The 9,518-nt window shown below is 49.6% G+C and overlaps 1 protein-coding gene across 2 annotated transcripts; it reads right to left on the bottom strand.

The window, feature by feature from the left end:
• Window positions 1-405: 405 nt before the first annotated feature.
• On the bottom strand, window positions 406-9,123 carry c1h18orf54 (chromosome 1 C18orf54 homolog). 2 transcript variants are annotated; one of them, XM_061072183.1, is made up of 15 exons: window positions 9,013-9,123; window positions 4,687-4,813; window positions 4,320-4,476; window positions 4,055-4,222; window positions 3,639-3,738; window positions 3,494-3,545; window positions 3,268-3,391; window positions 3,019-3,101; window positions 2,608-2,704; window positions 2,308-2,394; window positions 1,805-1,865; window positions 1,672-1,723; window positions 1,364-1,537; window positions 1,072-1,121; window positions 406-767 (listed from the first exon to the last, which is right to left on the bottom strand). In XM_061072183.1, the coding sequence occupies exons 2-15, from the start codon at window positions 4,810-4,812 to the stop codon at window positions 617-619; spliced, it is 1,482 nt and encodes a 493-aa protein (XP_060928166.1). In that variant the 5' UTR covers window position 4,813; window positions 9,013-9,123; the 3' UTR covers window positions 406-616. The 2 variants fall into 2 exon arrangements, 1 of the variants encoding a protein (XP_060928166.1); XR_009678249.1 differs by having other exon boundaries at window positions 750-767; window positions 1,210-1,537.
• Between the last annotated feature and the right edge of the window lie 395 nt (window positions 9,124-9,518).

The following is a 9,518-nucleotide window of genomic DNA, read 5'->3' as shown; positions in this document are numbered from 1 at the left end:
GTTTCACAGGAACCTTCTGATGCTCGATTCCGATTGGCTTGAGCGGTGGGTTGTTTATTTATTCAAAGATTGTCATCCAAATACACATACATGTTGATATGCAGTGATTAGTAACATCTCAAAAACATATTTAATTTAATAATTAATAATTGCATTGTCACATTTCCCTTACAGTATCCGTGATCCCCCTGGCACCCCCCCGGGGGGTCGGGACCCCCACTTTGAAAAGCAGTGACTAAAACCACTGGGGGGGGGGATCTGAGCGTCAACATACAGTTAGAGAACAAGCAGGATCTGTTAGAGTGCGAGCGCAGGGTTGAGAGCAGAATAACAAAATCTGAATGTGAAGAAAGATATATAATCTAATATAAATGACTCTGTGAAAAACAAGGAGATTTGCCAAAGTTCAGACTGAGACTTTAATGGAAAAACCGAGATCAGACAATGTTTCCAGCTTCCACAGGTTCCTTCAGGTGAACACTTCTCGTCTCCTCCTCACTTTCCATCGGCTCCTCATCGGTCCAGATGTTCTGGGTTTGGATGCACGGCACCTTCTCATCTCAAGCATTCATCCAGATTTCATCCAGATTCTTCCTGGACAGCGAGGAAACTAACGTCAGCTTTGGGAGAGTTTCAGCTGCGTACAGATGAGTCCGTCAGCAGATGAGGAAGAGTAGCGTCCTTCATCTTCATCCCTCTCCTCCTCTCTGTTTATCTCGCTGTGTTCATCCACCAGGAGCTTCAGACGACTCAGGTGATGCAGAGCTCTGAGGACGGAAACAGAATCCACCACATGTTTGTGATTAGTTCGGATTAGTTACGATCACGACTGCGTTCATATCTGAGCTATATTTTTATTCTATTTTTTTATTCTATTTCTTCATTCTCTTGCCTGCTGCTGTAACAAGTGAATTTCACCAGATCAAAAAGTTTGATCTTATCTTAGTTCAGCTTCATGTCTGGAAGAAGCAGAGTCGGCACTTCCATCTTTTTTTCACAGTCAATGGAATCGATCGTCTCCGCAGCTGTTCTGGTGTTAATTAAATGTGTGATGTGTTCAGGGTCATTTACCTGTGAAGTGACGGTCCAACAGAAAAACTCTCCAGCTCTACTTCAGTCGTCTGTAACACAAACACAATCTGAGTCACTGTGGGAAACAACACTTTGTGTGTCACAGCTGAACAACACAGCAGCAGGTTTTCTGCACACCTCCTCCAGAGAAGCTCCTGGAGGGTTCAGTTCTGACAGCAGCTGCAGGGAGGTGGTCTCCTCACAGCTGGATGCTGACCGTCCTGAGGTGCGTTCAGGAACTGAAATAAATCCTATTTATTGTTTGTTTGCTCTGAAACACGAGAGTTTCCACCTGCGTCCCTGGAGCCTGCAGCCTGTCAGGGTGTGTTTGAGCTTCTGATGCTTCTTCTTCGTGACGCTGAAGCTTGGTCTCCACCGCCTGCAGTCTGAACAGCATCTGTTTCAGAGCCTCCACTGGACCGGGCTGCTTCCAGATGTTGTTACCATGGAGACCGCTGCTCAACGTCTGGGGGAGACAGCAGACAGATGTGGGCCATGTGATCCTGGATCTGTCAGCAGATCATTTGGACTCGTGTCCATTCATTGAAGTCAAATCTGTCATATACTGAAAGTAAGTGAGGAAGCAGCAGTGAAACGTACCTCAGCTCCTCTGTCACTCAGAGCCTCAGTGCCGCCCCCTGCTGCTGGGTCCCTGCAGGTTCAACACAACCATCATCAGTGAGTCCAGGTCTCATGAATCAGAGCTAACAATATGAGTGTAAATAAATCTTACAGAGTTAACGAAGGACAGCGTGAGGATGAACTGAGCAGCTCCTCAGTGTTCACTGGACTGACTAGGGAACAAAAACAGTTATTCAATAAGGAGAAAACATTTCAGGTTGTAGAAAATATCAAATGAAAGATTTATCGGTTTGCCCAAAACCATCTGTTGATTGAAAAGTAAGAGTCATCAATGAGAAGACCGAGCTACTGACAGGTTTTAACCCTCTCAGTGGACTTCTCCTTGAGTTCGGTAATATCAGGAGCTCGGTCTTCTCAGCATGAAGCACTTTCAGGCCGGACAAGGTGTGACGTTACAAGAACGTTGCAAGAGTTGAAACACCACAACAGCTCATCAGCTTCCAAATGGAGACACATCGTGACCAAACTGATTTCTCTAAGAAGAAGAGGCCCCAGCACGGAGTCATAAGATCAGCCCACGTGCCTTTCTGCTGTCGTGAGCTTCCAATGCTTTATCACACGATACACAATCCTCATTGAAACACTTCACCTCACCTGCAGGTTTATCTGCTCCGTCACAGCTCTGACACAGAGAGTTCAACACATGATCGGCCTTCTGGATCAAACACTCCAACCGGTTGTCTGAAGAGAAGAACACGCAGCTGAACCACGTGGAACATGTGGAATACTGTGATGGAGGATTTACAAAATACACCTAAAACCCTGCTATTCATTTAGTCTCTCCATAGCTTCTGAAACTGGTCTTGTGTTCCTGAACGTGTCTGGTCTAATCAGCCCAATGAGTTGAGTAATTCATGGTGCAGGAATTCAATCGATCATTCAGTGACTTCTCACCTCTGAACATCATGTGCGTGTCCACGATGTCGGAGCTTTTCCTCTCAGCAGCGAGCAGTGAAATCTCTTCAGCTAACTGAAGCCTCAGATCTCCAACCTGTCGACACACACACCCACAACACACATTACACACACAATTATCACTAAAGTAATTACATATACTGTTGTATGCAGAAGTCAGCATCATCAGACTTCTGAAGAGAAGCAAATACAGATTCTGCAGCAAACCGAAAATTAGCTTCCTCAAATGTTCACTTCCTGCTTGCCTGATGTTCAAATTCAAAACAACTTTATTTGTCCTCGGAAGGCAATTCAACGATGTCGACAACTAAGCCAGCGCCATCCACTGATGGCGACTGTCTCATGAGGTTGAAGGTTCCAGTGGACCTTAGAGAAGACTCTCTCTCTGACCTGTGAACGTGTCTGGTGGAGATCATCTTCCTCGAGCTCTGCGACCCAGGACGGAGCTCTGCTTCTCACAGCTGCAGGAAAACCTGGAAGAAGAAATCAAACCTCCTCTTATACCTTCAGCAGCTGTTCCCTCAGCCTGGCACGCTCAGTTCAGTTTACATGATGGCAGATTTACTACAGATGATCCTAATTCAAACTTATTTCCAGTCTGAGCTTGGGGTGTGAAATGTTGAAATGAGAATGTTTTACTGTAGTCGTCCCACAGCTGTGGCTGGACCCATGCTGGGGAGTTCCGGTCAGGGATGCTGCTGGACCAGTGAGGAGGAACTGAGGACGGCTCTGTGACCTCTGACCCTGCTGCTCTGTGTGCGGACTGACAGACGAATACAGACAGAGGGAATACTGACACTCAGCCAGAGCACCACACAAGACTCAGATCCTGATAGACATGTGAAGACACATTAAAGCTGCTCACAGGGAATTCGTTGTCATGTGATTTGAACATGGCTGCTCCTCTTCCTCTGCACCTGGTGAAGAAGAGAAAGTAATGAAATGATGAAGAACGATCACAGCACAGAGATCTGTCAGGACACACTTCAATGATACACAGCTGCATCCACCTGGAGCTCCTGGTCAGTTGAGGGTGGTGGTGGTTCAGCTGGGGTTTGGTGAAGCTGGAGGAGCAGTGGAGCTGTGAGGCTGCAGACTGAGACACGAGGCCTGGAGCAACACACCAGGAACCAGGAGACAATGCTGTTATTGTTTCATCTACCAAAATGTATATTCTGTCAAACCAGGCATCATTCAGTCCATGTCTGACATACATCACAAAGTTGTGTGTTTTATGTGACAATAAGGTGCGTTTAAAGACACAGATTAGGAGGGAAGTGCCAGTGATAACTTTTAAGATCTTGGATACAGACTTGTGTGATGCATTTATAAACTTGGAACTTTATGGCAGAGGTGAGATGTTTTAAGACTGGAGGTAGGTTAGAGGTGCCAGAGGAACACAGAGGTGTACGATGTGTTCAAAGACCTTGGATAAAGGCAGAAGTATGTGTGACAGGCATGGTTCCATCGTTAGGGATTGACAGCAGCTCGTCTGTCGTCATGGAGAGTCGGTCTCTGTTAGCACCGTGATGAAGGGAGCTGACGGGAAGGCTCAGGAAGTCCAGCTCTCTCTCAGTCAAACTCTCCCTGAGAACTATGGGTAAAAGCAAACAACATAAGAAGGAAACCAAAGAAAACTTAAATTGATAGAGAAAAATGTGGAAATTGACAGCGTCTGAATCGTGACCTACCATCTTTGTTCCTGAGTGTGCTCACTCTGGGTCTGCTCGGCGTGGACCGGAGACTACGAGGCAGGACGAGTCCTCCGGCCGGAAACCTGCAGCTCTGACAACTGCTCTCAAAGTCTGCGATGTAGGCGTCCAGCGCCGCAGAGGCCGAGTCGTAGTCCTGCAAAATCCACCAATGAAAGAACATTAATGAAATATATCTAGTTAGACCAGAACCATGAAGCCTCATCTCTGTGGGCGGTTCGGTCTGAGGCCACTGGACGGGTTTAACTCGCAGCATTAAAATCATGAAGAAAATAAATCCATTAACAATCTTTCATTGAACTTCTAGAGAAGAAGCCCGAGTAGAAACAGTAGAATCCGAGTGAACCTTGTTTCTGTATCTGATGCTGCTGTTGTGTTCAGGAGGCCGGAGGCTGCTCCTCAGACGACCGGTGTTGGACATCAGGGACGTCACCGGAGACAGAGACTCACCCACCAGGCTGCGACTGTCCATTCTGGAAACACACAACGACAACAGTGAGCGGAGTGTGACGCCTTCATCACCAAAAGATCTGGAATCAACACGTCCACCTGCTCTCTGGGAAGCTTCCACACATTGTCCTTCTGGTTCCTCTCATGGACTCTGACATGTTACACACATTTTACCAGGAGGCTGCAGGAGAAGATCCAGAACATGTCCAGAGACACCAGTGGTGCACCAGACACTAACCAGTGGTGAACCAGACACTAACCAGTGGTGCACCGGACACTAACCAGTGGTGAACCAGACACTAACCAGTGGTGAACCGGACACTAACCAGTGGTGAACCAGACACTAACCAGTGGTGAACCGGACACTAACCAGAGGTGAACCGGACACTAACCAGTGGTGCACCAGACACTAACCAGTGGTGAACCTGACACTAACCAGTGGTGAACCAGACACTAACCAGTGCTGAACCAGACACTAACCAGTGGTGCACCTGACACTAACCAGTGGTGAACCAGACACTAACCAGTGGTGAACCGGACACTAACCGGTGGTGAACCAGACACTAACCAGTGGTGCACCAGACACTAACCAGTGGTGAACCAGACACTAACCAGTGGTGAACCAGACACTAACCAGTGGTGAACCAGACACTAACCAGTGGTGCACCGGACACTAACCAGTGGTGCACTGGACACTAACCAGTGGTGCACCAGACACTAACCAGTGGTGCACCGGACACTAACCAGTGGTGAACCGGACACTAACCAGTGGTGAACCAGACACTAACCAGTGGTGAACCAGTCACTAACCAGTGGTGAACCAGACACTAACCAGTGGTGCACCGGACACTAACCAGTGGTGCACCGGACACTAACCAGTGGTGCACCGGACACTAACCAGTGGTGCACCGGACACTAACCAGTGATGAACCGGACACTAACCAGTGGTGAACCGGACACTAACCAGTGGTGAACCGGACACTAACCAGTGGTGAACCGGACACTAACCAGTGGTGAACCGGACACTAACCAGTGATGAACCGGACACTAACCAGTGGTGAGCCAGACACTAACCAGTGGTGCGCCAGACACTAACCAGTGGTGCACCAGACACTAACCAGTGGTGAACCAGCCACTAACCAGTGGTGAACCAGCCACTAACCAGTGGTGAACCAGCCACTAACCAGCGGTGAACCAGCCACTAACCAGCGGTGAACCAGCCACTAACCAGCGGTGAACCAGACACTAACCAGCGGTGAACGAGACACTAACCAGCGGTGAACCAGACACTAACCAGCGGTGAACCAGACACTAACCAGCGGTGAACCAGACACTAACCAGCGGTGAACCAGACACTAACCAGCGGTGAACCAGACACTAACCAGCGGTGCACCAGACACTAACCAGTGGTGCACCGGACACTAACCAGCGGTGAACCGGACACTAACCAGCGGTGAACCAGACATTAACCAGCGGTGCACCAGACACTAACCAGCGGTGAACCAGACACTAACCAGCGGTGAACCAGACACTAACCAGCGGTGAACCAGACACTAACCAGCGGTGAACCAGACACTAACCAGTGGTGAACCGGACACTAACCAGTGGTGCATCAGACACCAACCAGCGGTGCACCAGACACTAACCAGCGGTGCATCGGACACTAACCAGCGGTGAACCAGACACTAACCAGTGGTGCATCAGACACCAACCAGCGGTGCACCAGACACTAACCAGCGGTGCATCGGACACTAACCAGCGGTGAACCGGACACTAACCAGCGGTGCACCGGACACTAACCAGCGGTGAACCGGACACTAACCAGCGGTGAACCGGACACTAACCAGTGGTGCACCGGACACTAACCAGCGGTGAACCGGACATTAACCAGCGGTGCACCGGACACTAACCAGTGGTGAACCAGACACTAACCAGCGGTGAACCAGACACTAACCAGCGGTGAACCGGACACTAACCAGTGGTGAACCAGACACTAACCAGTGGTGAACCAGACACTAACCAGTGGTGAACCGGACACTAACCAGTGGTGAACCGGACACTAACCAGTGGTGAACCGGACACTAACCAGTGGTGCACCAGACACTAACCAGTGGTGCACCAGACACTAACCAGTGGTGAACCAGACACTAACCAGTGGTGAACCGGACACTAACCAGTGGTGCACCGGACACTAACCAGTGGTGAACCGGACACTAACCAGTGGTGAACCGGACACTAACCAGTGGTGAACCAGACATTAACCAGTGGTGAACCGGACACTAACCAGTGGTGCACCGGACACTAACCAGTGGTGCACCAGACACTAACCAGTGGTGAACCAGACACTAACCAGTGGTGCACCGGACACTAACCAGTGGTGAACTGGACACTTACCAGTGGTGCACCAGACACTAACCAGTGGTGAACCAGACACTAACCAGTGGTGCACCGGACACTAACCAGTGGTGAACCAGACACTAACCAGTGGTGCACCAGACACTAACCAGTGGTGAACCAGACACTAACCAGTGGTGAACTGGACACTAACCAGTGGTGCACCAGACACTAACCAGTGGTGCACCAGACACTAACCAGTGGTGAACCGGACACTAACCGGTGGTGAACCAGACACTAACCAGTGGTGCACCAGACACTAACCAGTGGTGAACCAGACACTAACCAGTGGTGAACCAGACACTAACCAGTGGTGAACCAGACACTAACCAGTGGTGCACCGGACACTAACCAGTGGTGCACCGGACACTAACCAGTGGTGCACTGGACACTAACCAGTGGTGCACCAGACACTAACCAGTGGTGCACCGGACACTAACCAGTGGTGAACCGGACACTAACCAGTGGTGAACCAGACACTAACCAGTGGTGAACCAGTCACTAACCAGTGGTGAACCAGACACTAACCAGTGGTGAACCAGACACTAACCAGTGGTGCACCGGACACTAACCAGTGGTGCACCGGACACTAACCAGTGGTGCACCGGACACTAACCAGTGGTGCACCGGACACTAACCAGTGATGAACCGGACACTAACCAGTGGTGAACCGGACACTAACCAGTGGTGAACCGGACACTAACCAGTGGTGAACCGGACACTAACCAGTGATGAACCGGACACTAACCAGTGGTGAGCCAGACACTAACCAGTGGTGCGCCAGACACTAACCAGTGGTGCACCAGACACTAACCAGTGGTGAACCAGCCACTAACCAGTGGTGAACCAGCCACTAACCAGTGGTGAACCAGCCACTAACCAGCGGTGAACCAGCCACTAACCAGCGGTGAACCAGCCACTAACCAGCGGTGAACCAGACACTAACCAGCGGTGAACGAGACACTAACCAGCGGTGAACCAGACACTAACCAGCGGTGAACCAGACACTAACCAGCGGTGAACCAGACACTAACCAGCGGTGAACCAGACACTAACCAGCGGTGAACCAGACACTAACCAGCGGTGCACCAGACACTAACCAGCGGTGCACCGGACACTAACCAGCGGTGAACCGGACACTAACCAGCGGTGAACCAGACATTAACCAGCGGTGCACCAGACACTAACCAGCGGTGAACCAGACACTAACCAGCGGTGAACCAGACACTAACCAGCGGTGAACCGGACACTAACCAGTGGTGAACCAGACACTAACCAGTGGTGAACCAGACACTAACCAGTGGTGAACCAGACACTAACCAGTGGTGCACCGGACACTAACCAGTGGTGAACCAGACACTAACCAGTGGTGCACCGGACACTAACCAGTAGTGAACCAGTCACTAACCAGTAGTGAACCGGACACTAACCAGTGGTGCACCGGACACTAACCAGTGGTGAACCAGACACTAACCAGTGGTGAACCGGACACTAACCAGTGGTGAACCAGACACTAACCAGTGGTGAACCAGACACTAACCAGTGAAACACTTAACTGTCAGAATACATCCACTTGTGTTGACGAGTATTTCAGTGTAAAGAAAACTCAAATCAATGTTGAATAAAAGTGATTTAAAAGTTAACTGAAGTTAGCTTGCTAGGTTAGCTTAAGCCTAGCCAGCGGCTAAACAAAACCAGAGTTAAACAAACTTACTCAGTCATTAGTGCGTGTTAAGTTAGCTTGGAGCTAATAGCGTGTTTATAACGTCTGTAATACACTCGATGCTAACTGTTAGCGGCTAACACCAGGCTACAGGTCGACACTTACATGTTTAATGTTCCCTGAGAAGATGAGAGTCTCCCGGAGTTACCCGAGTTAACCCGAGTTAAACCGGGTTAAACACGCATCGGCTCCGTTACACACGTCAGTGAAACAAACAACACGTTCAAAATAAGTTGTGCCATTCTTCTTCTTTTGATTTGTTGGCGGTTTGAAAACAAGCTGAATTGCATCAGCGCCACCTACAGGACTGGAGTGCGGGACGTCAGCCCAGCCTCCCACCGAGCTGCTCCTCCTGGGAAGCGTCTCCAAGCGGATTCTAGAGTTATTATGAAGAACAGCTCCACGTCTGTTGGACTATAAAGTGGGAGACTGAGTCCTGTTCGTCCTGAGACAGGTAATGACTCGTCAGTTCTGATTCTGCAGCCTCCTTCTATTCCAACTTGTTTTTGTATATTATAAAGATGTCTGTGTCGTAATTTAAGTGTGTCACATCTTCATTTCTGTCTCCTCCTTCATGGACAGGAGCCCAAATGAAGCAAACAGATCCTTAT

This window comes from Limanda limanda, chromosome 1 (assembly GCF_963576545.1).
Source record: "Limanda limanda chromosome 1, fLimLim1.1, whole genome shotgun sequence".
In the NCBI taxonomy this organism is placed as follows: Eukaryota; Metazoa; Chordata; class Actinopteri; order Pleuronectiformes; family Pleuronectidae; genus Limanda; species Limanda limanda.
The sequence above is the reverse complement of the archived record's forward strand: the minus strand, read 5'-3'. Positions and strand labels throughout refer to the sequence as shown.